Source organism: Heloderma suspectum, chromosome 5 (genome assembly GCF_057233095.1).
Source record: "Heloderma suspectum isolate Gila_16-S chromosome 5, 16-S_ref, whole genome shotgun sequence".
In the NCBI taxonomy this organism is placed as follows: domain Eukaryota; kingdom Metazoa; phylum Chordata; class Lepidosauria; order Squamata; family Helodermatidae; genus Heloderma; species Heloderma suspectum.
Window position 1 is genome coordinate 32,621,028 of NC_139462.1, and position 25,573 is coordinate 32,646,600.

General features: G+C 44.9%; 1 protein-coding gene across 1 annotated transcript; it reads right to left on the bottom strand.

Annotated features, from left to right (window-relative positions):
* Window positions 1-4,917: 4,917 nt before the first annotated feature.
* Window positions 4,918-24,687, bottom strand: TRMT10A (tRNA methyltransferase 10A). The gene is made up of 8 exons (XM_084855706.1): window positions 24,593-24,687; window positions 21,091-21,370; window positions 17,945-18,107; window positions 16,794-16,865; window positions 16,242-16,316; window positions 14,893-15,042; window positions 8,189-8,294; window positions 4,918-6,589 (listed from the first exon to the last, which is right to left on the bottom strand). The coding sequence occupies exons 2-8, from the start codon at window positions 21,285-21,287 to the stop codon at window positions 6,420-6,422; spliced, it is 933 nt and encodes a 310-aa protein (XP_084711832.1). The 5' UTR covers window positions 21,288-21,370; window positions 24,593-24,687; the 3' UTR covers window positions 4,918-6,419.
* Between the last annotated feature and the right edge of the window lie 886 nt (window positions 24,688-25,573).

Below are 25,573 nucleotides of genomic sequence, written 5' to 3' on the forward strand. Positions count from 1 at the left end.
GCTGGACAGCCATCTGTCTTGTAGTGCTGCTATTTGGTGCCAGATCGGTCTGCAAGAAAACCACACTCATCCATGACCTAATCATGGATGAGAAGGCCGATCTGGTGTGTATTACTGAGACCTGGGTGAAGTGGTGTAGTGGAGGCAGGGCTTGCAGGGATGCAGCCCCAGCACTTTTTCATAAGCAGGGACTCTGAAGTCATCTGCCACCCCCCTCAGAATTCCCTGTTTCCTCTGAGCTTAGCTGCGATCCTCACTGCAGCTGTGGGGGGAATGAATTTTCCAAGCATCAATATATTGTTCCATGTTGGAATGCAAAGTATTTGGGATGACTTGGTCTGGAATGGGCAATTAAGACCTATTCACTTTACCAAAGATGTGCTCCTGGTGGAGATGAAAACTCCTAGAATTGGTTTGTTGATATGGATCGACTCAGCTGCCTGAAAATTTTGGACTGACCTTGGAGATTGTCACAATGAGCTCCTGCATTTCCAAATTTACCACTACATGTTTGTTTGTGTGTGTGTGTGTGTGTGTGTGTGCGTGTTTCAATCCAGCTGGGTGTGTGGACATTTCTGTTGGAGGGGGAGGGGGGAGATATAATGAAGGAGCTTAGGGAAGGCTAATGGGGAATGTTGGGATGCTAAGGGAGTGTGCAAGGGGGCTGTTTAAATGAGAAGGGATCTGTCCATGAGGGCTGAGTTGAGAAGGTGAAGCTTCCATAGAGTATCATGTTTTGAAAACCTAAAATGTTTGTGACTGTGTGTGAGTGAGTGGATCGGTGGGTGGGTGGGTGGGTGGGTGGGTGAAAAAGATTTCAACACCCCTGCCTTTTTTCTCACACATCTAATTGAAATACCACTGCCTTACTCTCAGTGGCACAGTTTTTGGATCCCAGTTGAAGGCTGTATATCTTACAAGGTTGTATAATCTTAAAAGGGGGCATTGCTGTGACTGTCACGAAGGGACCCTGCACTTCTGAATTTGCCACTACACTACTTCCTGGGTGAGTGAGCTAGGTGGAGTTGACCTGACTCAGCTCTGCCTACCTGGGTACTAGGTGTAGCACCAACATAGGTTGGAGGGCTGGGGGTGGGGTGGGGGGGTGGAGTCACCGTGGTTCATAGAACCTCCATCTGTATCCCTAGGAAACCACTCCTCCTTGGAGCAGGCCTTGAGGGGCTGCACCTGGTGTTGGGCCATAGACAGATTGGGGATGCTGCTGGTGCTTTATTTATTTATTTATTTATTTATATCCCACCTTTTTCCCTCCTTAAGGAACCCAAGACGGCATACATAATCCTCCTCCATTTTATCCTCACAACAACCCTGTGAGGTGGGTTGGGCTGAGAGTCTGTGACTGGCCCAAAGTCACCCAGTGAGCTTCCATGGCCAAGTAGAGACTAGAACCCGGATCTCCCGACTGCCAGTCCAAAACTCTACCCACTACACCACACTGGTGTACCGCCCACCCTGCTGCCCAATAGCCTCCCTGACTGAGGTGGTCTCAAGTGTGTGGTTGGAGGAACCCAGGATGGTAGTTTGGGGTGACTTCAACTTCCATGCGGAAGCTGTCACTGGAGCTCTAGCTCTGGACTTCATGGCGTCCAGAGGGGCTGTCTCAGTTTGTCATTGGCCCAACACATGAAGCAGGGCATCCCTTTGATTTGGTTTTTGCTCCAAGCTGTGAGATGAGTAATCTGAAAATTGGGGTGGGTGGGTCCAAGTAATGCCATTGTCATGGTCAGATCATTTGCTGGTGAGACCTGAACTCATGGCATTACTTCCCTCCTGCAGGGGTGGGGAACCCATTCGGATGGTCCGCCCCAGGAGACTGATGGAATCTGATGGATTTCTGAATGCTCTTGGGGATTTTCCAGTGGAGAAAGCTGGTGATCCAGTCAAGGCCCTAGCCTCACTGTGGAACGGTGAGATGCAGAGGGCCATCCACTTGATTGCTCCAGAGTGCCCTCTGCTCCCTGGTATACTGGGGAGCTACAGGCAATGAAACAGGCTGGATGTCGGCTAGAGCGCAAATGGTGCAAGTCTCAAAGCGAAGATGACCGAGCATGCTCTAGAGCAGGGGTCCCCAACCCTGGGCCACGGACCAGTACCGGTCCATGGCCCATTAGGGACTGGGCTGCGGTAGGGTGTCGGAACCCTCCCTTACCTTGGGTCCGCAGGGGGGGGGAGGCGATCTGTCCCTCCCCCCGTCCCGGAATCCTCGCTGGCCCTGGCTGGCTTCGCTCCGTGGCGAGTCCGCGGAGCTGCCGGCCTGCTCCGGCCCTGTTCTTTGCAGTAATAGCCTATTACTGCAAAGAACAGGGATGTAAATGGTGTCCACTACGTGGACGCCATTTGCGCCCCAGCGGCTGGAAGTCCGCCCCCGGCTGGGGCCGGCTGGCAGCTCCGTGGCGAGTCCAGGTCTGACGAGGATTCCGGGGGGGGGAGGGACGGATTGCCCCCCCCGTGGACCCAAGGTAAGGGGGGCTCCCACACCCCTACTGCGGCCCAGTCCTATCCCCCCCCCCGGTCCGTGGAAAAATTGTCTTCCATGGACCAGTCCCTGGTCCCAAAAAGGTTGTGGACCACTGCTCTAGAGCACATAATCGTGCCTATTGTGTAGCGGTGCGGGTAGAAAAGGCTTACTTTGCTGCCTCCATTGCGTCCTCAAGTAGCCATCCAGCAGAGCTCTTTCAGGTGGTCCGGGGATGTTAACACTCTCCCCAGCGAATGAGGCTCTGGTCCCCTCAAGGACCCGCTGTGACCTTTTTGTGTAGCACTTTGAGGACAAAATCTCGTCTCCACAGTGAACTTAATGCTGTTAACACAGTTCCAGTCGAGGTGTCTGACACCACCATCTGCCCAGTTTTGTGGGATGTTTCAGTTGTTGCAGCCTGATGATGTAGACTAGGTACTTGCAGCAATGCCATTGGCCACATGCCCTCTCGATCCTTGCCCCTCCTAGCTAATAAAAGCTAGGTGAGGGGGTATGACTGACTGGGTCCAGGGTGCAGTGAATGCTTCCCTTCGGGAAGGGGTGGTCCCTCCTGTCCTTAAGGAGGCAGTAGTGCAACCACCCCTGAAGAAGCCTACTCTGGACCCAATGGTAATAGACAACTTCCGCCCAGTTGCAAATACCCCTTTCTTAGGGAAAGCTCTGGAGAGGGTAATGGCAGAACTGCAGGCACTCTTGGAGAATACTGATTATCTAGACCCATTTCAATCTGAGATTAGTCCTGGTTACGGGACTGAATCAGCCTTGGTCGCTCTGATAGATGACCTTTATTGAGAGAGGGACAGGGGGAGTGTAACCCTGTTAATTCTGCTTGATCTCTCATCGGTTTTTGATACCATTGACTATGCTATCCTCCTGGATTGACTCCGTGGGATGGGTATCGGAGGCACTGTGTTACAGCGATTCCGGTCCTACCTGTGGGGCCTATTACAGAGAGTAACATTGGGTGACCATTCCTCGTCCCCTTGGCAATTGAGCTATGGGGTGCTGCAGGATACCATCTTGTCCCCAATGTTATTTAACATCTATATGAAGCCGCTGGGAATGGTCATTAGGGGATTTGGAGCCAAGTGCCATCAGTATGCTGATGACACAGAGATCTATCTCCCTGTGACATCTGAGTCAGGAGAGGCTGTGCAAGTCCTGGACCAGTGCCTAGACCCAGTAAAGAGCTGGATAAGGGCCAATAAACTGAATCCTGGCAAGACGAAAGCCCTGTGGGTAAATGGTTCCTGAGTTCAGGAGATAGGCTCGTTGCTTGTTCTGGATGGGGCTGCGCTCCCTCTGAAAGATCAGGTCTGTAATTTGGGGGTACTCCTAGGTCCGTCACTGTTGCTGGAGGCCGAAGTGCTCATGACAGCTCAGAGTACCTTTTACCAGCTTCAGCTGGTTCCTGGCAGGGATAGCTTGGCCACAGTGGCACAGGCGCTGGTAAGCTCAAGACTGGATTACTGCAATGCACTTTATGTGGGGCTACCCTTAAGGCTGCTCCAGAAGCTGGAGCTAGTGCAGAATGCAGCAGCTCAGCTCTTGTCGGGAGCTGCCCCTTTTCAGCATATAACTCCTTTGCTGAGGGAACTGGCTGCCTATTTGCTACCAGGCCAGGTTTAAGGTTTTGGTACTAGTGTACAAAGCCCTAAACAACTTGGGAACAGGGTACCTGAGAGAGCACCTTCTCCCTTACCAACCTGCTCCGCCACTGAGATCATCTGAGGGCACGCTCCTGGTGGTTCCACATGGACCTATGGCCCTGCTTGGAGTCCACCAGGAGAAGAGCCTTCAATGTGGCAACCCCCTTCCTTTGGAATTCCCTGCCCCTGGAGGTCAGGCGGGCACCAGCACTGTGCTGTTTCTGGCACCTCCGGAAAACAGCACTGTTCCAGGATGCATTCCTTAATTGACCAGTCACGGTTTTTATTGCTATCCTGTTTTTAAAAATAGCATAATTTTAATCTGGTGTTTTAATCTTTTTATCCTTTTACTGCTTTATCTCTTGTGTTCACCACTTTGAAACCTGTTCTAGATATGGAGCGGTATAGAAATATTGTAAATAAATACTCTGTTGGGGATGCTCTGGATTTCCTGCATTGAGCAGAGGTTGGATGAGGTGCCCTAAAAGTCCCCTTCCAATTCTAGTTCTAATATTTTAGTTGTTTATGGGAAGTTGCCAATGCATTTTGTTTCATTTTTACTGCTGCCTGTTGAAAACTATTGCATTTGAGAGTCTAGATGTATTGTTTTATTTATACCACTATTTACAAGCTATTTGAATTGAAAAAATCCAAGTACTGCAAGAATCGGTGTCATTTCCTAATGATGTTTCTGTATAAAATATAATCGTTTAAAAATATCTACTGAAGCTATATACAAGCAAAGAAAATAGTTTGGAAAGTTAGATATCATTCACTTCAATAAAATTTTCACCTTCAGAAAGTTGAAAGGATTTTAATTTCAGGGAGGAAACAAAATATGCAGATGATACACAATTTTACTGAATTTGCAAATTCGTTCATCAGGTTAAATATTACAGTTCCAACAATTGCATATTTGCTGCTCAAGATATTGGTTCATTTATTAGCAAAAGGAGGAGCTAATACAGTACATTTCTTTGCTCTTTTAAGATTAGCACCCACTTGAATCATCTAAGAGTGAGACAAAAAGCTACTATTCAACTCCATTAGAACACTACATAGTCCATAGTATTTTATCTGGCCAGCTATTTGAATTGTGGTTACAATGCAGCCAAAGTTAAGCACTTTTAATTTCAGCACATCCTTAACTCTTCCTCATAGATATTAATGGGGCTTGAAGGCGCTTACCTCTGTCTAGATAGTGTCAAGATTTGTAACATACAGACCTTTACAATTAATTCTGAACTCCTGAAAACTGAAACCCTCTGCTTGCATCTGGCCCTGTAACACTGTAAACCTACTGGAATCGTCCATCTAAACATACTGTAGTTTAACACACTGCCTAAGGAGGAAGCGAAGGCAAATTGCCTATTTTCTAAAGATAAAACTTTATTCTATCATATATCTTTCATTCAAACTGCAGTGGAACTTAAGGCCACTTCTTGCATGACATTTGCAACATGACATTTGCAACATTCCAGCTCCTTCCCTCACTGTGAAACTAACAAGCGAAACTACCATGAAAAGACCTAAGCCATGTTGGAGAAGCATACACTGTGGCATTTGGGTAATACTGGTGCAGTGAAAAGCTGCAGCATGGGCTGGGGTTTTGACAGTACTTTCTTAGAGCAGGAAGGCACTTAACTATAGTGAGAAACAATCCTTAGACATGCTACCATACCAAAGTTGAAATGCAGAATTAATTTCAATTCTGACCCTACAAGCATATGAGCCATTTTACATCTATACCAAGAATTAGGAGAGAGTTATATAAAGATAAAAAGTAGAGCAGGCACTCAAAACTGAAATATTTACCTCCTCCCTGCCTAAAAATCAATGTTACAATTCCAGTTTGGATTTATCAGGCATTCACCAAAGAAACCCCCCAAACAATACAAAAATTACATGAAATGCAGAGCAGTGCAGATTTGAGAGCAGCAGGCAACATTGGAACAAATTAAACGTAAATTAAACGATATTAAAGTTTTTACCAGAATAAAAAGTTACCTTCTTGCAAATATTGAATAAAATATTTAAAATGGCAAATAAATATCAGCTTCCTTGGGAAACAAAGATATCTTCAACTGCACTTTTACTTACTAAAATTCAAGTATTTTATAAATGAATATACAGTCCAGATCTGGCAATGTAAATCTAGTGCTTGGAACCAATAGACAAGCTATGCACCACCCCATTAAAAACAAACAAACATCCAGCTTTCACCCCATGCCATCTGCGACCCTTTTACACAGATGAACATCTCCTGGGCCTTAGCCGCTATCTGAGACATCATCTTGAACCCTTTCTGATTCTTGCAGATTGCATGTGGAGGCATCAGTTGTCCCGTTTAGTGGTTTGGCTCCTTTCCGTTGTGGCAAGACAGTGAAGAATGCTTCTTCCCAGTCTCTCTTTTCCAAGTATGCAAGAATGATCTCAAACACTACAACCAAAAGAAGATCACATGTCCTTAAAAAAAAACCCAATGGGAATGTCTGACAGAAACTGATTTAAGTTATGAAACAAGATTTAGTTATTATACCCTCTGGAATATCCACAAAGATAGTTGATCATACACAACAAGGTTCAAGAACTAAAGCCATGCACACTCAGGTCGATATTTGATGTATAGCACATCTGGTCACTGTTAACACAAGAGGTTAGCATGAGGTTTCTGTAGGAAGTAACTACCAGATTTCCCTAATATTTCCCAGCTGTACTGAATTCTATCATTTGATAGAGCATTTAAAACTACATTTCCATGAACATACAATTAATTCATTTTTAAAAGCAAAAACATTAAAAAAAATCTTCCTGGAGAGAAAGAAAAAAAAAAGTACCAACAATACTAAACACATAGGGACAGGTTCAATACAATTAAGGGAAAAATCAGTAAATAAGAGACATTATGTTTTAAAAATCTACTGTCTAATGGTTTATTTATAGAAATGGCAATTAAGCACTGGGGAGAGCAATTCTATGGCCCCTAGACATCTAAGGAGAGCAGTCCTATGGCCCCTCATAGGATATTCTGGATTCCTGGAACCAAGGTCGGAGACAGCGCTCTAACCTCAGAGCCAAGAATCTGTGCTCTCCATCCGCTCCCTCTTGCAGCTGGCATGGAAAAAAAATGCACCAGCTACCTCTCTGAGGTTATAAAGGGGGTGTTCTGTGGGTGGGGAGGCTACTGGAGAGGCAGGGTTACGCTCTATCCCCAGGCCTTTCCTGCCTCCTTCCCCCCCTCTCTAACGCACCCCAGCTAGATGGCCGAAAAAGCCCATCTGGCTAAAATACAGAGTGGGAGGACTGGGGAGGGGAAGATCGCTTCTGCTGCTCCTCCCGCTCTGCACTGGATGGCTGTAAGCCTCTGAATTTGGAGGCATATGGCTATCCCAATCAGATTGCACCCTAATTATTTTAACTGGAACTCTAATCAGTTAGACATTATAACTAACATTAACTAGTATAAAAAGTGTAATATAGTAGTGTGCATTGCACATGTGATTTGTTAAACTGATATATACAAGTATTATAACTGAAATCCAGTGAACAGGATATTTAACTTGCTATCGAAATAGTATACATCATAGGTAGTGAACGTATTTGCTTCTGACATTTATGAACACGTATAGAGATTAACTTGCAAAATTTGCAAATGTCCAGATATTAATGAGAATTAAGTCACTTATAAATCACTAAATATCCATCACACGGATTACCTACATCACCAGTGTTACTTGTAGCAGCTGCCATAGGATGCTACTGTATTTACTCCTACATACCGCTATGAAGTGATTCAGTAGAGATAATCAAGAATGTATGGATAGTAAGTCAAAAATGTATCTAGCATAATGATGGAACAATTGTAATTTTCCCAAATAAATACTACAATCATAGGCACAAATGCACCAAGCTCCTGTCACAAACCTGCCAATTTAAAAGGGGGTAAGTGAATAAAAACCAAGAGTCCTGCATGGTGACCTTTGAATACATACAAATCATGTGTTCTGCAACATTTACTTTTTTTCAACTTCATCCTTACCATGATTGACTGCCAGAACCTTCCTGCTGTTCATTTTCACAAAGATTCCTAGTGGAAGCTGTGCGTGACTTATACCCTGTTCTTGTGCTCTTTTGTATGTGATTCCCTGCAAGCAAGACACAGAGAAAAAGTAATCAGATTTGTACACTGCCAGAGAGTTTGAGAATTTTAAGAGTTCTTACTATCTTCTCCTTACTCTTTTACAGCATTATATGCATATAAAAAGTCATACTGCATGAGTTAAAGAAGTTTCATATTGTAGCAGCCATATTGGGGGTCAGACTAAGTAGCCTCATGCAGTCTCATGCTTCATGTTCTTGCTGAGCTCTTGCTCTCTGAAATATATGTTTGTAAGCTGATGAGACGCAGGAATCTCTTAACTTGTCACCAAGGCTAAGGTCATAGTGATATGTATATCATGTTCTCTGCTGTTCTCTGCTTATCACGGCTACCCTATAACCCATTTCTTGTATTATAAACAATGGTGCTAGGAGAGGAAATGCTGAATACTGCAAACCCATGCAGAAAGGGGCGGGGGAGATTTTGCATATGTGTCATAATGTCTATAAAAACAATTTGCTGATGTAAATCGGGGCTTTTGGCTCTTTGGAAGTGATTCCAGCCATAAAGCCCGCACGTTAAATAAAGAAAAACTCTTTTTCCTTCACTCCGTGGTCTCTCTGACTCTGAGTTCTGCAACAATATTGCTTATAGACCATATATTTATAGCTGATTTCAATTAGTAAAATGTTTTGTAACTATAATCTAAAAGGCCAAGAGGCTGAACATTTACTGTTTGTGCCTTGTATATGTGATCAAATAGTCTGAACTTGTCGGCCAAACTAGCAGGAGCCAAAACAACTCAGAGACTGTTAATCATGTCTTTTTCCTGAAAATAATCTGTGTACACATGGATAAGTTGTATGACCCAACTCCATTTTATGCTGCCTTCTAACTGCTGCCTCCATTAGACACACTTCCTTCATCAATGTTCCTAAATCTTAATAAATATGTAGAACCAGCTACTCATACAGAAAAGGTTAAAAAAGAAATAAAAACAAAACAATAGTTATTAAACACACGCACAATCAAAGTTTTTAAAAAAACTGTCCTGGTGAGACTACGGAGATACCGCCTTTGTAACATATGCATAGTAATGTAAATGTCTGTGTTTGAGTTGTAGAATGTTATTCAGGTAAGTTAGGGCTAATAGAACGTTGGTGTGTGAGGGAAAGGTGGAGGGACCTGTGAGTGAGTGGAATTCTAGAGTTTAAAAAAGAGAGACTTGGCAGTTGCACAGTCAGATAATATTTAGGCATCCAGTTAATGTACGTCTACTGAGATTAGTTTGGGCGATGGGTTTAGGAGGGATAGGTAGGTTAGGAATATGTATAAGATGATTAAATAATAACCTTTATGAACTTCCTTGTAAATAATAAAATAGTTTTATTATTTATATAATTCCCTGTGTCAGCTTGATTTGTTAACACTGCCAAATTAGAAAAATATGTCTTCCTGTTAGTTCTCCTATATCAGTTAAAGGAAACCAGTTAACCTAGTGGGTGTCTCCCTGACACAAGCTAAAAGGGCTGAAGCTTTGGAATTCAGTGAGGACAACTGGCCAAAGCTGAGGCAGATATCCTGGGGTTATTTTTCAGTTTTGAGCATGTGGAAATGGGAGGGAGAATAACCTGGAGATAGGAATGTCACAGCCCTCATCTATGCCTGGGTAGCAGACTGCTGGGAACCCTATGCAAACCACTCAGCTTTCTAAAGGAAGAGGTGGATGGATGATAATAATAAACATACCAACCATTCAACAGTTTGCCCTATTTGCACATTCGAAGCATTTTCTCTTAAGCTCGCATCTAGCTTGTCTACTTATGTTATAAACACTTCAGTTAGGGACTATGTTACTTGGGAGTCTACTATGGGTTAGTTACTATCAATACTACAATAAACGTGATTAAAAATAGCAGAATCACAAAGGATGATCTGTTAATAGCTCTGGCAGCCACAGATACATTGCTGACACTGGGATCATAATGCAACATGAGCAGTGAATAAAGAATTATCAAGTTCATGTAGGGAATGGTGTTGGAGGGGGGGAAAAACCATCACTGAAAATTGTATACTCCTCTCAAGCTTTTTCATGAGACCCTTTGCATAGGCAGTTAAACACATTCTAAGAACGTCATACCATGCTTTATTATATACCAGTTCTGGCTTTTTAACACCTCTGCTTTCCCAATATTTCCCCTTTTTCTCTTCTCTCCTCATGTTCAGAGAAAAGGATGTCTCTGGCAACTGAAGTTTGTTTGTTTGTTTGTTTATTTATTAAATTTATTAATAGCCCATCTGACTGGTCACCCAGCCACTCTGGGTGATGTACAACCCCCATAAAACAATTTAAAACAATAAAATTTTACCATAATTTTTTTTTTTAAATACCCTAACCCACCCCAAATGCCTGCCTGAACAACCACGTTTTTAATGTACGACGGAAGCTCATTAAAGAGGGGGCATGACGGAGTTCCCTAGGGAGGGAGTTCCACAGAGTGGGGGCCACCACAGAAAAGGCCCTTTCCCTCGTCCCCACCAGTCTAGCTGTCCTGGCTGATGGGACAGAGAGAAGGCCATCTGAGGCTGATCTTGTTAAGCGGCCTGTCTGGTGTTGCTGGAGGCGCTCCTTAAGATAGGCTGGGCCGGAACCATATAGGGTTTTAAAGGTCAAAACCAACACCTTGAAATTGGCCCGGAAAACAACTGGCAACCAGTGCAACTCCTTCAGCACTGGAGTGATGTGATCTCGCCGGCGGCTGCCTTTAATCAGGCGAGCCGCCGCGTTCTGTACCAGCTGCAGCTTCCGAACCGTCTTCAAGGGTAACCCCACGTAGAGCGCATTACAGTAGTCTAAACGAGAAGAGACCAGGGCATGTACTACCGATGGGAGCAGATGGTCTGGAAGGAAGGGGCGCAGCCGCCGTATCAGATGGAGTTGATACAGCGCTGTCCGGCTCACAGCTGACACCTGAGCCTCCATGGACAGCTGGGAGTCCAAAATGACCCCCAGGCTGCGGACCTGGTCTTTCAAGGGTAGCCGTACCCCATTCAACACCAGGTCAACATCCCCCAGCCTCCTCTTGTCTCCCACCAAAAGTACCTCGGTCTTCTCAGGGTTCAGCTTCAGCTTATTCCTCCCCATCCAGCCACTCACCGTCTCCAGACATTTGGACAGGGATTCTACGGCCAACCTTGGTGAAGATTTGAATGAGAGGTAGAGCTGCGTGTCATCCGCATATTGATAACACTGCACCCCAAACCTCCTGATGATAGCCCCCAGTGGCTTCACATAGATGTTAAATAGCATCGGGGAGAGGATGGAACCCTGTGGCACCCCACAGGTAAGTGACCACGGGTCCGAAACCTCCTCTCCCAGTGCTACCCTCTGGTACCTGCCGGAGAGGAAGGACCGGAACCACTGCAATACAGTGTCTCCAATGCCCATCCCCTCCAGGCGGTTCAGGAGGATACCGTGGTCAATGGTATCAAAAGCCGCTGAGAGGTCGAGGAGAACAAGGAAGGAGCATTCACCCCTATCCAGAGCCCTCCTCATATCATCCACCAAGGCGACCAAGGCCGTTTCTGTCCCATGCCCAGGCCTGAAGCCCGACTGAAATGGGTCTAGATAATCAGTTTCTTCCAAGTGTGCCTTCAACTGCACCGCCACCACCCGCTCAATCACCTTTCCCAAAAATGGCAGATTTGAGACTGGGCGAAAGTTGTTCAGAACTTGAGGATCCAAGGAGGGCTTCTTTAAGAGTGGTCTTATAACTGCCTCCTTGAGGGCTGTTGGCATCACTCCCTCCTCAAGGGAGGCGTTCACCACCGCCCTGATCCCTTCACCCAGTCTCTCTCTGCAGCTCATAATGAGCCAAGATGGGCAAGGATCAAGTAAGCAGGTGGTCGGCAGTACAGATGAAAGCACCTTGTCCACTTCATCAGGAGGAAGAAGCTGGAACCGATCCCACAAAACCGGTTTGCCACAGGCCGCCTCTTGCTCACTAACTGTATCCACAGTGTGCAGAGTAACACACCTAATCTGATCAATTTTATCTGCAAAGTGCCTTGCCAAAGCCTCACAGGAAGCCTTAGAATGCTCCAGTGGTTCCGGAGCCACAGGACCGACTAGGCTCCGGACCACTTGGAACAGCCTCCTGGGGCAGCACTCTGCAGACGCGATGGAGGCAACATAATATTCCTTTTTTGCTGCCTTCACTGCCACATAATAGGCTGAAGATATAGCTCTAGCCCGTGTCTGATCGTCTTTGGAGCGAGACTTCCGCCACCGGCGCTCTAGCCGTCTCACCTCCTGTTTCAGAGCTCGTAACAGCAGATTGAACCATGGTGCAGACCGAGCCCTGTTCAGGGGGAGAGGGCGTTTCGGAGCCACCTGATCTAATGCCCCGGTGATTGCGGCATTCCAGCCACCCACCAGGGTCTCGACCGAGTGGCCGTTGGCATGCCCCAGAGAATCCCCAAGCGCGTTCAGGAATCCATTTGGATCCATAAGACACCTGGGGCGGACCATTTTAATGGGTCCTCCACCCCTGCGAAGGGGTTGTGGAACCGAGAAGTCCAACGTCACCAGATAGTGATCTGACCATGACAAGGGGGTGGTGGATATACCCCCGACTTCCAGATCACTCCCCGCTTCTCCAGAAACAAACACAAGGTCTAGTGCATGACCGGCTACATGGGTGGGCCCAGTTAGAATATGGTGCAGCTCCCAGGAGGCCATGGTCTCCATGAAGTCCCGAGGTGCTCCTGTGAGGATGGCCTCCGAATGTACGTTGAAGTCCCCCAACACCAGTAAGTTAGGGGACCGTACACGCACATCAGAGACCACCTCAAGCACCTCGGCCAGGGAGTCAGTTGTGCAGCGGGGTGGACGGTACACGAGCAGAATCCCCAGACTGCCCTTCGGGCCCAATCTCCAGTACATGCACTCAGCAACCTTGGTCTCCCGGAGAGGGGGTCTGGTGAAGACCAAGGACTCTCGGTAGATAACAGCCACTCCCCCTCCCCGATCCCCAGCCCTCGGCTGCTGTGCATACGAAAATCCAGCTGGACACATGGCTGCAAGGGTTGGAGCAGCAGCCTCTGCCAGCCAGGTCTCCGTAATACATGCCAGGTCTGCACCCTCATCCAGGATCATGTCATGGATGAGGGAGGTTTTCTGGGTAACAGACCTGGCATTGCAGAGCAGCAAACGAAGGCCAGAAGATGGGGTCACGCCTCCCCCAGCCATCCTCTGGCTCTGAACAGGCCCGGAGCAGGGGACAGATACTACACATCTCTCCCTTGTTCCCCTTACCTGGCATGGCCTGCCCCTAGCGCTCCGCCAGCGCCTGCCGCCCAGCCTCAGTATGTTCTGGCCCCCAACACTCCCCCCACTGCCTCCATCAGGTGGACACATGCCCCCTCGCTCCCGCCTATCAGGCAGGCTACCCACCCCTAAAAACACAACAAAATCCCCCCCAACAAAATAAAACAAACAAACAAAACAATTAAAATCCCCTTAAAAATGCCAGGCAGGAGTCCACAGGGAAGGCCTAGTGGCGGTGGTAGCGGCGGCGGCGGCGGCAGGCCCAGCAGCAGCAAGCACGCCTCTTCCCTGGTGGTGGTGGCTTCTCCTGCAGGCCCTGGCTCTCCCAGGCCACCTCAGCCAGCCAGCTTATGTAGCCCCTCCAGGGAGGGGCAGGTGGAGCAGCACAGCTGGCTCGGTACCTGGGGGCCTGGTCCTGCAGGGACTGGCGGTCTACCAGGCAGAAGTCCACAAGGAAGGCCTGGTGGTGGTGGCAGCGGCGGCAGCAGCAGGCCCAGCGGCGGCAGCAGCAGGCCCAGCGGCGGCAGCAGCAGGCCCAGCGGCGGCAGCAGCAGGCCCAGCGGCGGCAAGCACGCCTCTTCCCCGGTGGTGGTGGCTTCTCCTGCAGGCCCTGGCTCTCCCAGGCCACCTCAGCCAGCCAGCTTATGTAGCCCCTCCAGGGAGGGGCAGGTGGAGCAGCACAGCTGGCTCGGTACCTGGGGGCCTGGTCCTGCAGGGACTGGCGGTCTGCCAGGCAAAAGTCCACAAGGAAGGCCTGGTGGTGGTGGCAGCGGCGGCAGCAGCAGGCCCAGCGGCGGCAGCAGCTTTGCTGGCAAAGTTTGCTGGCAATGGCTTCTATTTTTCCTCCTCCTATACCATGGGCCAGGGAGGTGTGGGTCTGTCTCTCTCAGCTTATCTACCTTCAGTTTGATCTCTCTGGCTCTCCATATATCATCACTGTCACAAACTATTTGCATTCCAAGTGAGCATGCTAAAATGATTCGTTACTGAACAAGATAGACAAAAGAGGGCAGAAGCAAGCCCCTGCAAAGCTCCAAAAGAGCCTTGATGGAATGCTTGCCACTTGGCTTCAAAGCATTCAGTGAGGAAGTGACACAGATGAGAGATCAACTGCTTCAAGTAGATGTTACTATGCTGTCCAGGAGAGCAGCACTTTGCCTGTCTAATACAATGGAATTATAATGCAAAATAACAGCTTAAAATAATCATGTTCTACAGCATTCTATATATGGTTACTTAAAAGTAAGTCTCACTTAGTTCAATGGGACTTTTCCCCAAGCAAGTAGACATATGATTGCAGCCATTAATGGTCTACCTTGTGATGATTGTGATCCACCAAGCCTCCGATGACATAGGCTTTGGACTCATCAAGTTCATTCAGGACATCAGGAGAATCTGATGTAAGGTACACAAGGTCTTCCTTCTTCATCAGTTCACTATAATGCTCTGATTTAATATGGATATCCTTCAACACATAAATATATACAAAAATATTGACGGAATTATCTAAAAGACTGCAAAGACTTTGAACTGACTTAAGTGTGTATTTCATGGCTGCATTGGTTTTTAAACTAAGACCTGTGCTGGAGGGTAACTAATATGGGCAGGCTGAAGTACCAGTAAAATAGTATAACTACATTAACGCTGATACGTGGAGAGCATTTCTGAACAATTTCTAGTTTTAATGATTTTTACTCAGAGGACAGAATTAAATTATACATATGGTTACAAACAGTAACTACATTTGAGATTGTTAAAAACTATACCTGCCACATACCAACACACATAGTGACTGCAATGTTGTAAAGATTGTTGTAAGAGGCTGCACTGGTCAAAGCTGGTTAGAAAGGAGGAGCTAGCTTGTTAATTTTTAAGATGATTTATCATACTTGTATATGGCCCTTCTTCTAAAAGAACTCAGAATGGAATACATAGGTCTATCCCATTCAGTCCTTCCAACCACCTGTAGGTTAGGTTATGCTAAGAATCAATTACTTAAGGCTACCCAGTAAAAGCTTCATAGGTGAGTAGGGATCTGAATGCATCCCTCTCAGATCCAAGTTCAACTATCCATCCATTACATCATACTGGCTCTATTCAGAAGATTAGATGGAATTTCTTTCTCCATCTCTGAGGCAAAAGCCAATCTGTCTGTCTCAAGAAGAATCTGTAGACTACAACATATAAGCAGAACCAAGTCACATCCTGGTCAAGAAACCCATCCCAACCAGCCTAGAATTAGAGCAGCAAACTTGGTTGAAGACTAGCCTCCAAAACAGAAGTTTTTGAATCGGTAATTTTTAAAAAATGCAGCAAGGTCCTTTTGTAAATAACCTCATCCACCTTGGGATCATAAAACTCCTCTTCAGGTATGTCAACCTTTGCTGGTCATTTACAAACCTAGACATACGTTAAGTGATCTCACCCAGTAGACAGTTACCAGTTCCTAGCTGACTGGAGACAACGTTGTCAGATAGGGAAGCAAACTATCTGATGTGTCAGAAGTGAGGTGGCTGACAATATTAAAGAGAGACTCCCCAATCCATGTGATACAAACAACCTCTGCTCTTCATTTTTATTTTAAAAAAGGAACCACAAACTGTTCATGAAGAAACTGTTTCCATGGCAATAGTTGGTCAAATCAAATATTTAAATTGCTACTACCTTCCAGTTTATCCATCCTTTGTCAGAGTCATTCATGTTTTCCTTCAGCTGGCCTCCATGGCTGGTCAAGTAAAACTTTGGAAGACAAAAAGTTAAAGTGCACAATTGCTAACATCTAATACCTGATTAGATATCCACTCTCCTACAAGCAAATACTCTTTTAAAGGTGTTCAAATGTGTTTTCATTATTCTAGTTAATATCAAACAGGATGATTGCTTAGAATCAGAAACTCAAAGGGATTTTATATATTAGATATACTTTTGCCCAAGATACTCTTCAGGGGAAAACTGGCCATCAGTACTCTAAAATAGTAATAGCATGACAAGTTTATACTTAGATTTAGGCATACTTGGACATTGGTATTGTCATCTTTCCAGATGTAAACGTTAACAGCATGTTTAATGTAAATGTGACAAAAGTACTATCAAACTATGTCCGTGTTGGCTATTAAGACTGTATTTTTATTTTAGCAAGGAGTGGCCTTTCATTTTTCATGTATACCACTAAACAGTCAAAGTATAAGAACTGAAAAACTATTTGCGCCAACATACCTGTACAGGATGGAGCGCTTTGCGATTTTCTGCATAACATCTCTGAATTTGCTTGTGAAGTTTCTTGACATCCTGTATACAACACAATTTGTTTTTATATTGTCCTTCAGAGAAAGCACCACAAAATGCTTTAACCAAGAGATTCAGAGAGACGCTAAAGAAAGAGAAAGGAAACTTTTAACCAACAAAGGTTATTCATGAACAGAATATTTATCTTTGGGAGAGGTATGTTAAGTCACTGTAAAGAAACTAGGTAAACATTACAATTATAAAGGCTCCCCTCACCCAAAGATCTCACGTATCCAGTATTGGTTCATCGTTTTAAAAATCATAATTAAAACAAACTCAACCTAATCTACAAGCCCCTTCAAAAGAAATATCTAGGCTGGGATCCAATGCATGTTGACTTGAGAGTAAGCCCCACTACAATTAATGGGATTTTTTCTGAGTGTGTGTACAGGATGGCAACCCTGCTCCAGCTTCAATGGGAAGCTGGACAGGTTGTAGCTCAGTGGCAGAGTGCATGCTTTGCCTGTAGAAGGTCCCAGGTTCAATCCCTGCCATTGCCAGGTAGGGCTTGGAAAGACTCCTGCCTAAAACCCTGAAGAGCTGCTGCCGTTAAGAGTAGACAATACTGAGCTAGATGGACCAACAGTGTGAATCAATATAAACCAGCTTCTTATGTTCCTATAATAGTGATACATAATTCCGTGTTGCACTAGAATAGATCTCTTTACCACATGTTTTCAACCCCTATTTATTATTAAATACAGTAAAATTATGCAAGGATGGAAAATTCTATTCCTAGAAAAAGCTACAAGAACAATCCAAAAAACATATTTAGGAAAGCATGAGGCAAATCTCCCCAAGCCTACTGGATATCAGTTGTGTTCATCAAGCATCAGCGTTCTATGTTGCCCACATTACCTAAAATGGAAGGATTCTATATTTTTAACCTTATTTTGTTGCCATATAGCATAACATTAGCATAGACTTTCCATTAGCAGAAACTGAACAACCGCTTCCTGAAAACATTTTATATGAATTACATTGATTCAATATTACTTTCAGTTAAATCTTCCTAATTGCCAAAAATAACCAAAATAAAGTGCCATGAATAAATCACTTCTAAACATACTATTTCCATTTACCTTTAACTCCATTAAACTGTCAAAACTGCAGTCTATAATAAGGCGAAGTGTACTAGGAACAACATCCCTGCGCATACGCTTCCTGACACTTCCTTCATTGTTGGATTCCAAATGAGACTGGCGTTCCAGTTTTCTCTTCAAGCGCTTTTCTTTACGTTTCTGCCTGAAATATCATAATTTTAAATGGCATTATATAGTATAATAGTATATAACTATATTAATAGAGATAGCAGTAAATACAAAGACAGTAACTAGTTAATATGATTTCAAAGAAGTGGAGATGTGAAATTTTGTAGAAGTTTGGGAGCACCTTCCCCCCTGCCCTCCATTCTAAGCTTTGGAAAGCTATATTGGTTAGAGGGAAGAAGATGTGGGAGTGGTCCACCTCTGATAACAATGCTCCCCTTCTACTAGGACAATTGGGATTTAAATGTAGCTTCTTTCATATCTCTGCCTTGTCCACACATTCAGGTCTAGGATGTTTCAGAAATGCTTATTGGTGCATTTTTTATATGGGAACACAAACCAGTTGTCTGGCAAGTATGTTGTTAAATTTGCCAATCAGCTGTTGATGAGCAAGCATGCTATTTAAAAAAAATTAGGGTGGGTGGGGGAAGCTGGTTTTATCAAGGCAACAGCAAAAGCCAAGGGTGAAGGAAATAGAAAGTCTATTCACACATGCACCAGGGTAACTACGGTGGGGTGTAGTGAAACCATGACATGCAGGCCCTCCAGGCACTTGCAAAATCACATGGCGCAGCGTGGTTCCGCTACCACCACCACCCGCCCTCAGTAGTTAGCTGATATCTTCCTAGTATTTACTGTGTATCATGGGCACTTGGTGGCCGCTCCAGCGTCCCAAATGGCTGTGCAACCATAGAGGAAGTCCACAGCAGCTAGAGCATCACCCGCAGTGGTGGACGCTCTAGCCGGTGGACTCTATGGTCACAGCCTGAAAGTCCTTTGGAGGCCCTTTTAACTACCAGGGAGCCCACCAGATGACACAGTAAGCCACCCTGGGGCCCCTTAACCCTTTTGCAGGGGGGGCAGTTAGTGGGGGTGGCTTACTAACAACGGGGAACGTGGTTTTCACACCCCCCACGACACGCTAAGCCACCATGGTTAACAAAAAAAAAAAAGGCTAACCATCATACCTTAGCGTTACATGTGAACAGGGCCTCAGTCTTCTCACCAGCTCCATTTCCCTTCCCCTTGCCCAGCTCTCGTAATTCCTCCCCATGAACAACTCACAGTAGATTAACTCCCAAATTCAAGTTTAAATTATGAAATGGATGTGTGCCTGATCCCATTTAAATTATGAGATAGATGTACATATCTTCCCTGCTCCAGTTTCGAGTGAATTCAAAATTTTGCAGATCCTCAAAAATAATGTTGGGGGCAAAGGAAGAGGAGAGACTATTTATGGAATACATTACCATTTCAGGTAATGGGAATTTGCCTTTTCTGTACACCTGTGAACAACATATCAACAAGGAGTGCAGAAGATGCGATTATAATATAGCTGTCCTAACAGCTCTAAGAACTGTTCTCCCTTTGCAAGAGAAAGTAGTTTTACTCTCACTTCTATGCCTATTGCAGGGGTGAGCAGAAGGTAGATCTCCAGATGCTTTCGACATCAACTACTAGAAGTCCTGGCCAGCGTGGTCAATGGTCAGGAATGCTGGGAGTTGAAGTTCATAACTTCTAGATATCCATTTTCTCCCCACCCACCCTGGCATATTGCACACATGGGTGGCCTGTGGGCTGCATGTGGTATTCAGAGGCCTTCAGTGAAGCCCATGTGGGTGCCCAAGCCACTGCTGCATTTTACTACCACCTCTATCAAATTCTTCTGCAAATCATATGTACATGAGTTATCTGGCAGGCTGGGGTGGAGAGTGATTGTGATGGGGAGGAGGGCACACAGGAAAGTCCATCTGGGCATGCTGTCCTCATGGAAATAGTACTCCCCACAGTCCGCAAAACAGCTGGGAAAGTATGATTTAAATGAGGACAATGGTGCAAGTTCCCTGCCAGTGCTCCCCTTGAATGTTTATGTATGACCATGTGTGTTTATGTGAGAATGGGAAGGTTGTGTGTGTGTGTTTGTGTATGCATGTATGTATGTATGTATACGACACAGCATCACGGATGCAATGAATATGAACTTGAGCACACTCCGGGAGAGAGCGCAGGACAGGAAGGCCTGGTGTGCTATGGTCCATGGGGTCACGAAGAGTCGGACATGACTGAACGACTGAACAACAACATGTATACGACTGTGTTAGGAGTATATGTGAGAATATATATAAATGGGGAGAAGGCTGTGTGTGAAGGGGACGCCAGCCCCAGCCTTGGCCCACAGCTGGCACTGGCCGCATCCACCAGCAGCCTCAGCCCACTGCCACATGCTGCCCTAAGGAGCAAAAAAGTTGCCCACCCTGGGCCTATTGTAATCAGTCCCAAAGAAAGCACTCCTCAAGGAGAAAGTCAGTTACGAAAAGAGAGTTGCAAGTGTATTTATTATTCCTGCCATTGTCTTGGCTGCGCTAAAAGGGAAGTTTCACAGAGTAACGATAACAGAAGAGATGAAGGGATGGTTGGAGAGTGGCTTAAATCTCAAGAAATCAATTGCAACTGTATTAATCATGTTGTGGGGTAGAAGTGCCAAGGCCAAGAAGAGTAAATCTGTGATTTTCTTCTTCCATGTTTGAATGGTGGGAGATAAAGGCTAAAGCATGATAAACACGTTTAGAAGATATAAGAAAAATATAAGAAACTTGCTAGATCTCGGAATCTCACCTGTCACTAGGAACCATCAGGTGGGTAGACCACTTGCATACTGCAGTGCCAAATAGGCATGTTCATAGATGTTGCAGAAGCTTTTTAGCAGGATTTTTTAAAATCCTGCAGGCTCAAAAAGATCCTGTGTTCAAATAAACAAAGGTTCTCCCTAACATATTTGATCACTTCTTCCCACTGTGATGGAAACAGAGGAGAGGGCAGTGGAGAGGACATGCTATCCCCAAGTCCACCTCTCAACTATTCCTTGGTAGAGTGGGTGGGGTGGGGAAGGAGTATAACTTGAAACTGCTCAGAATTAACAACACACAAAACCCATCCTTGTAGGAAGAAGCAAGGCATACTTGCGCAAGTCTCTTTGTTCTTCCCATTTTTTCTGTTTCATTAGCTTCTTTCTTTGCCTCTTTGACATAGCTTCAATATTTTCCATCTTTTCCAGTGCTGACTCTTGGTTTTCTATCGGATCAATGCTGTATTTCACAGTTTCTTCCCCATCAGTAACCTTGGTTGCCACATGGTTTTCTGGTGGCATTCCTGACATGAGCTCTCTAATTATCTTAGGTTCTTCTCTGAAGGTGCTATAAATGGTGAGATCAATATTTTGTACAACTTCTACCTCCAACGCTGTGTACAAAATAGAACAATTAACGTCATTAAGAAAAGTGTGTCAAGAAATTAATGTCAGTTAAACTATAATCTCAGGCAGCTGGTCACCAGGAAATTTAAAACACTAATACTTAGGAATGTGAAGTATTTTTCCCACCTGAAGATTTATTTTTGTACTAAGGCTTAAAGCAGGAATCCACAACCTATGGCCCCACAACTGTGCCCCCTCCTCCCAGAAAATTACTTCCCCCAGCAATCTTAGTAGCAGCAGTGAAGAAAGCACTATCTGAATCAGGATAACTGGTGTGTGTGGGTGCACATCCATGCACGTATTTGTGTGCACGCGTGGCCCCCGAGCCTGAACCAACATCACATGTGACCCTCAGGGCTAAAAATGTTGTACACCCTTGCTTTAAACTAATGTATAGGTTACAGAGGACAAAATAATAACAAACATTAGTATATTTCTAGAATTAATAGGGTATAATGCAAATCAGCAAGAATGGTTTGTATCAGTTCAAGACCTGAGGCAAATTATGAGATGTCCTGAGCTGGAAGATAACTTGGGGAAGTATCTAAGACCATATGCATTGGTACACTGCAGCTTCTTTTGTATTTTACACATCGCACAAACTGCAGTTTGAAAATAATTGGGGCAATGCCTTTACTCTACTGGCTTTACTAGAGAAATAAGCAGCAGCATGGCTGGCTGGGGCATGCTGGTAGTTGTAGGACTTTTTTCTGTCTAAACATGCATAGGATTGCACCTTTACTAACTTTTGCAAAGAAAAGAATCTGGAACATGTTCTATAACAGGCCAACAAAAGATCTGAAACATTATAACAGGGTAGGCTGTCAGCTCATTTAGCTGCTCTCATAGTAACCTTATCTTCAATCATTGGCTATACTCACAGCTCGATGGTGATTGGCTTGCTAAGGAATATTTTCTTTTTGAAGACATTTACATGTAAGATACATGGACAGCAGGGGCTCATGATTATTAGCAGATGTGCACAAATAGGTAAGGGTAATCCTGCTTAAAATGAAAGCATTAAAAAGCCTTCAGGGTTAGGGTTAAAGCACCAACTAGCACCCCAAAACTGTGTAACAAAATGAATGTGTGCAGTATTAGCATTCCCACCAGATCTGACCAAAGCAAAGACCAGGAGAGGATGTTTATTTTCCTATGCTTTAGCAGAGCTAAATTTAACTGACTTTTCTATAGATCCAGTTTAAGAAGTTGCTTGACATCCCCATAAAGCTGCAGCTCTTCAACTTTCACAGGTTTCAGAAAAAGTGAAATATAAGAACTTCAGCTTAAAAAAATCAGAAAGAAAAATCACAGTAGTGAATCTGTTGTAAAATGTGACTGCAGAGTTAGGCTTGAAATTTTGTTGACGTCAATGAGATTTTCTTACTCCCTACTCAATGGCCCAAATTCTAAAAAAAAAAGTCACACAAAAGTCCAATTGACATTAATGGGACTTAAACTAGTCACGTCATATGTCTTACTAATTTCAAGGGGATTTACATATAATGTATTTCTCTGGATATGGGCTAATGCGTTTAGGACTCAAATGGAAATAGCTAAAGAAAGCAGTATTTTTAGAGTGCAGCTTTGTTTTATTTTCAGATTAAGTCTTGTAGAACCTTATTAAAGAATGAAGTTTTTGTTAGTCAGAGCTGGGATGTACTCAAACAAGTGACAAGTATGTTAACTGAGAATATCTGAACGATATCCCAAACGCCCTTAGTTATAATGGTTGCTGTGAATGCCAAATGAGGTGACTGACCTCCATTGAAATCAATGCAAGCTACAAGTAAATAAAGGATCTTGAGAGGGAATGGCATAGACGACAGGGATAGAAACAACATGAGATGGTTAGACTATATTTGCTCTTTCCGTTGTATTATTTCATGTTTGATGTTTGTTTTATTATATCCAGTACACTGTTTTGGAAAAAGTATTTCTACTTTGAAAGGTGGATTACAAGTCTCTTAAATAAACCATATTAAAGACACTGAGGGGGATAAACAATGAATAGCAATTACAGGCCTTAAGGACTAGAATGACAGCACGTGGAACTGGAATGGTGCCCCTGGGAGTGGAATGACATATTCCCCCCCCGGGGGGGGGGGGCTGGAATGTCTTTCTAGTCCCAGACTTGTCATTCAAGTCTCAGGAACTGTCTTTCCAAAGCCAGGCTGCACGCTGCAGTCCCAGGGATCACCCAGTACTGTCATAATCGGCCACTGCTATTCCTCATCATTTCTCCTTGTCAATATGGTTAATTAATTTAGGGCACAATCCTATGCATGTTTAGACAGAAAAATAGTCCTACAACTCCCAGCATACCCCAGCCAGCCATGCTGGGAGTTGTAGAACTTTTTTCTGTCTAAACATATGTAGGATTGATTTCTTCATTATTTAAGAGACTTCTAAACCGTCTTTCCAAATACAAATAATTTTTTTAGAGTGGTATACACAAAGTCACATTAAAACAAGCATCCACATTATTTTATTTAAAATGATATAACATAAAGTGTACCAGTCCCTCCCATGGCCCACACCTCACTTTATCTGTAGCTTGCATTGGTTTCAAAGGAGCTCAGTCATGTTTGCTAGCCTTCACAGCTCCTATTATTTCCGACGGGCCTTCTTGCCACTCGGTTTTTTTAGTACATCCTGCCCTAGCCCAGTTCGTCTCGCATCTGGTGACCTGGGCTCTCTGGCTTAGGAAAGATTCTGCCACACAATACATCTCTCAAGCGTCTAAGAGAGCAATCTTATGCATGTTTAGCCAGAAAAAAGTCCTACAATTCCCAGCATGGCTGGCTGGGGGATACTGGGAGTTCTAGGATTTATTTATTTATCTATCTATCTATCTGCCTAAACATGCATAGGATTGCGCCCTTGAGCACTGTTGGCTGCTTGTGCGGCAACACAAACACAGGGTTTATTTATTTCTGGAATTATTTATTTTTATAGCTCCATGCTTTTTAAAATGGGCTCGGCGACACTATCCCCTTCGCCCCAGCTACCCCTGAAGGGCGGCGGGAAGCGAACCTCTCAAACGCTTCAGGGATCTCTATCCAAGATCACCTCCCGCCCGCCCCAGGAGGGGGGGAAGGAGCGTCTGACTGGATCCTTCTAACCCGGGAGAGGGGGAGGGGCGCGAAGCAGCACAGTTTCCCGCGCTAACGAAAACAGGGCGCGAGACCCGCCCCACCCTCACCTACCTATATCCCCCCGCGCGCGCGCGCGAACACCAACTGCCACCAACGAACCCCCTTCAGTCGCGCGAGCCCTCTTCTCCGCACGCGTCACTGGCTGCGACTACAACAGAGGCCGGCGCGAGCTACTGACGTAACCCCTCTCCCCTCTCGTGGCTAAGCTGAGGCGGGGAAGCGCCGCCCCGTGCCTTTGCGGTACTTTGGCTGACGCGTTGCCTCTGACGGTTGGGCAGAAGTCGGTATCTGTGCGGCCCTGTGGCACGGTTAACGCGCAGCCAGTTTCTTTTGTTACACTCACGGCGCATACACACACATAGGGTAGTGTCCAATGTTAGTCCTATATAGAGTAGACCCATTGAAATGAATGGGGCTTACGTTAGTCATGACTAACTTAAGTTTCATTCATTTCAATGGGGCCAGATCCACACCTCTTGTGATATGGATACGAACCCATCATGGTAATGCTATATCCTGTTGTGGTTTTATACCTTGCAGCACACACAGTAACATCTGTTGCAGTATTTTGGATAACATGGAATAAAAAGCGGGAAATAAGGCTAGAAAAGTGGTATATGGAATGTGTAATGTGCCCCAAAGATATCAGTGCACTTCAATTCTGATAAAAGCCAGTAGTATAGATCTAGCCCAAGTCTACTGTATGTAGGATACTACCCAGACACATTGGATGCTACCCAGACACACAACGGATGTTTTTTGAGTGTGATCTTTTGGTTGGCCTAATAAAAGTATTACCCTAATAAGGATAAAGAGACATTGACTTTCTGAAACTGGCTCTGGTCCCACTTCATGTTAAATGGAACTAAGGGCACAATCCTATTCCTGTTTAGACAGCAAAAAGTCCCACAACTCAATGCTGGGAGTTGTAGGACTTTTTCTGTCTGAAACTGGCATAGGATTGCACCCTTAAAAAGTTTAGGTTCTCTGTCTTGCTTAAGTGGCGTTGTGGTTCAATTAAACCAGATGGGG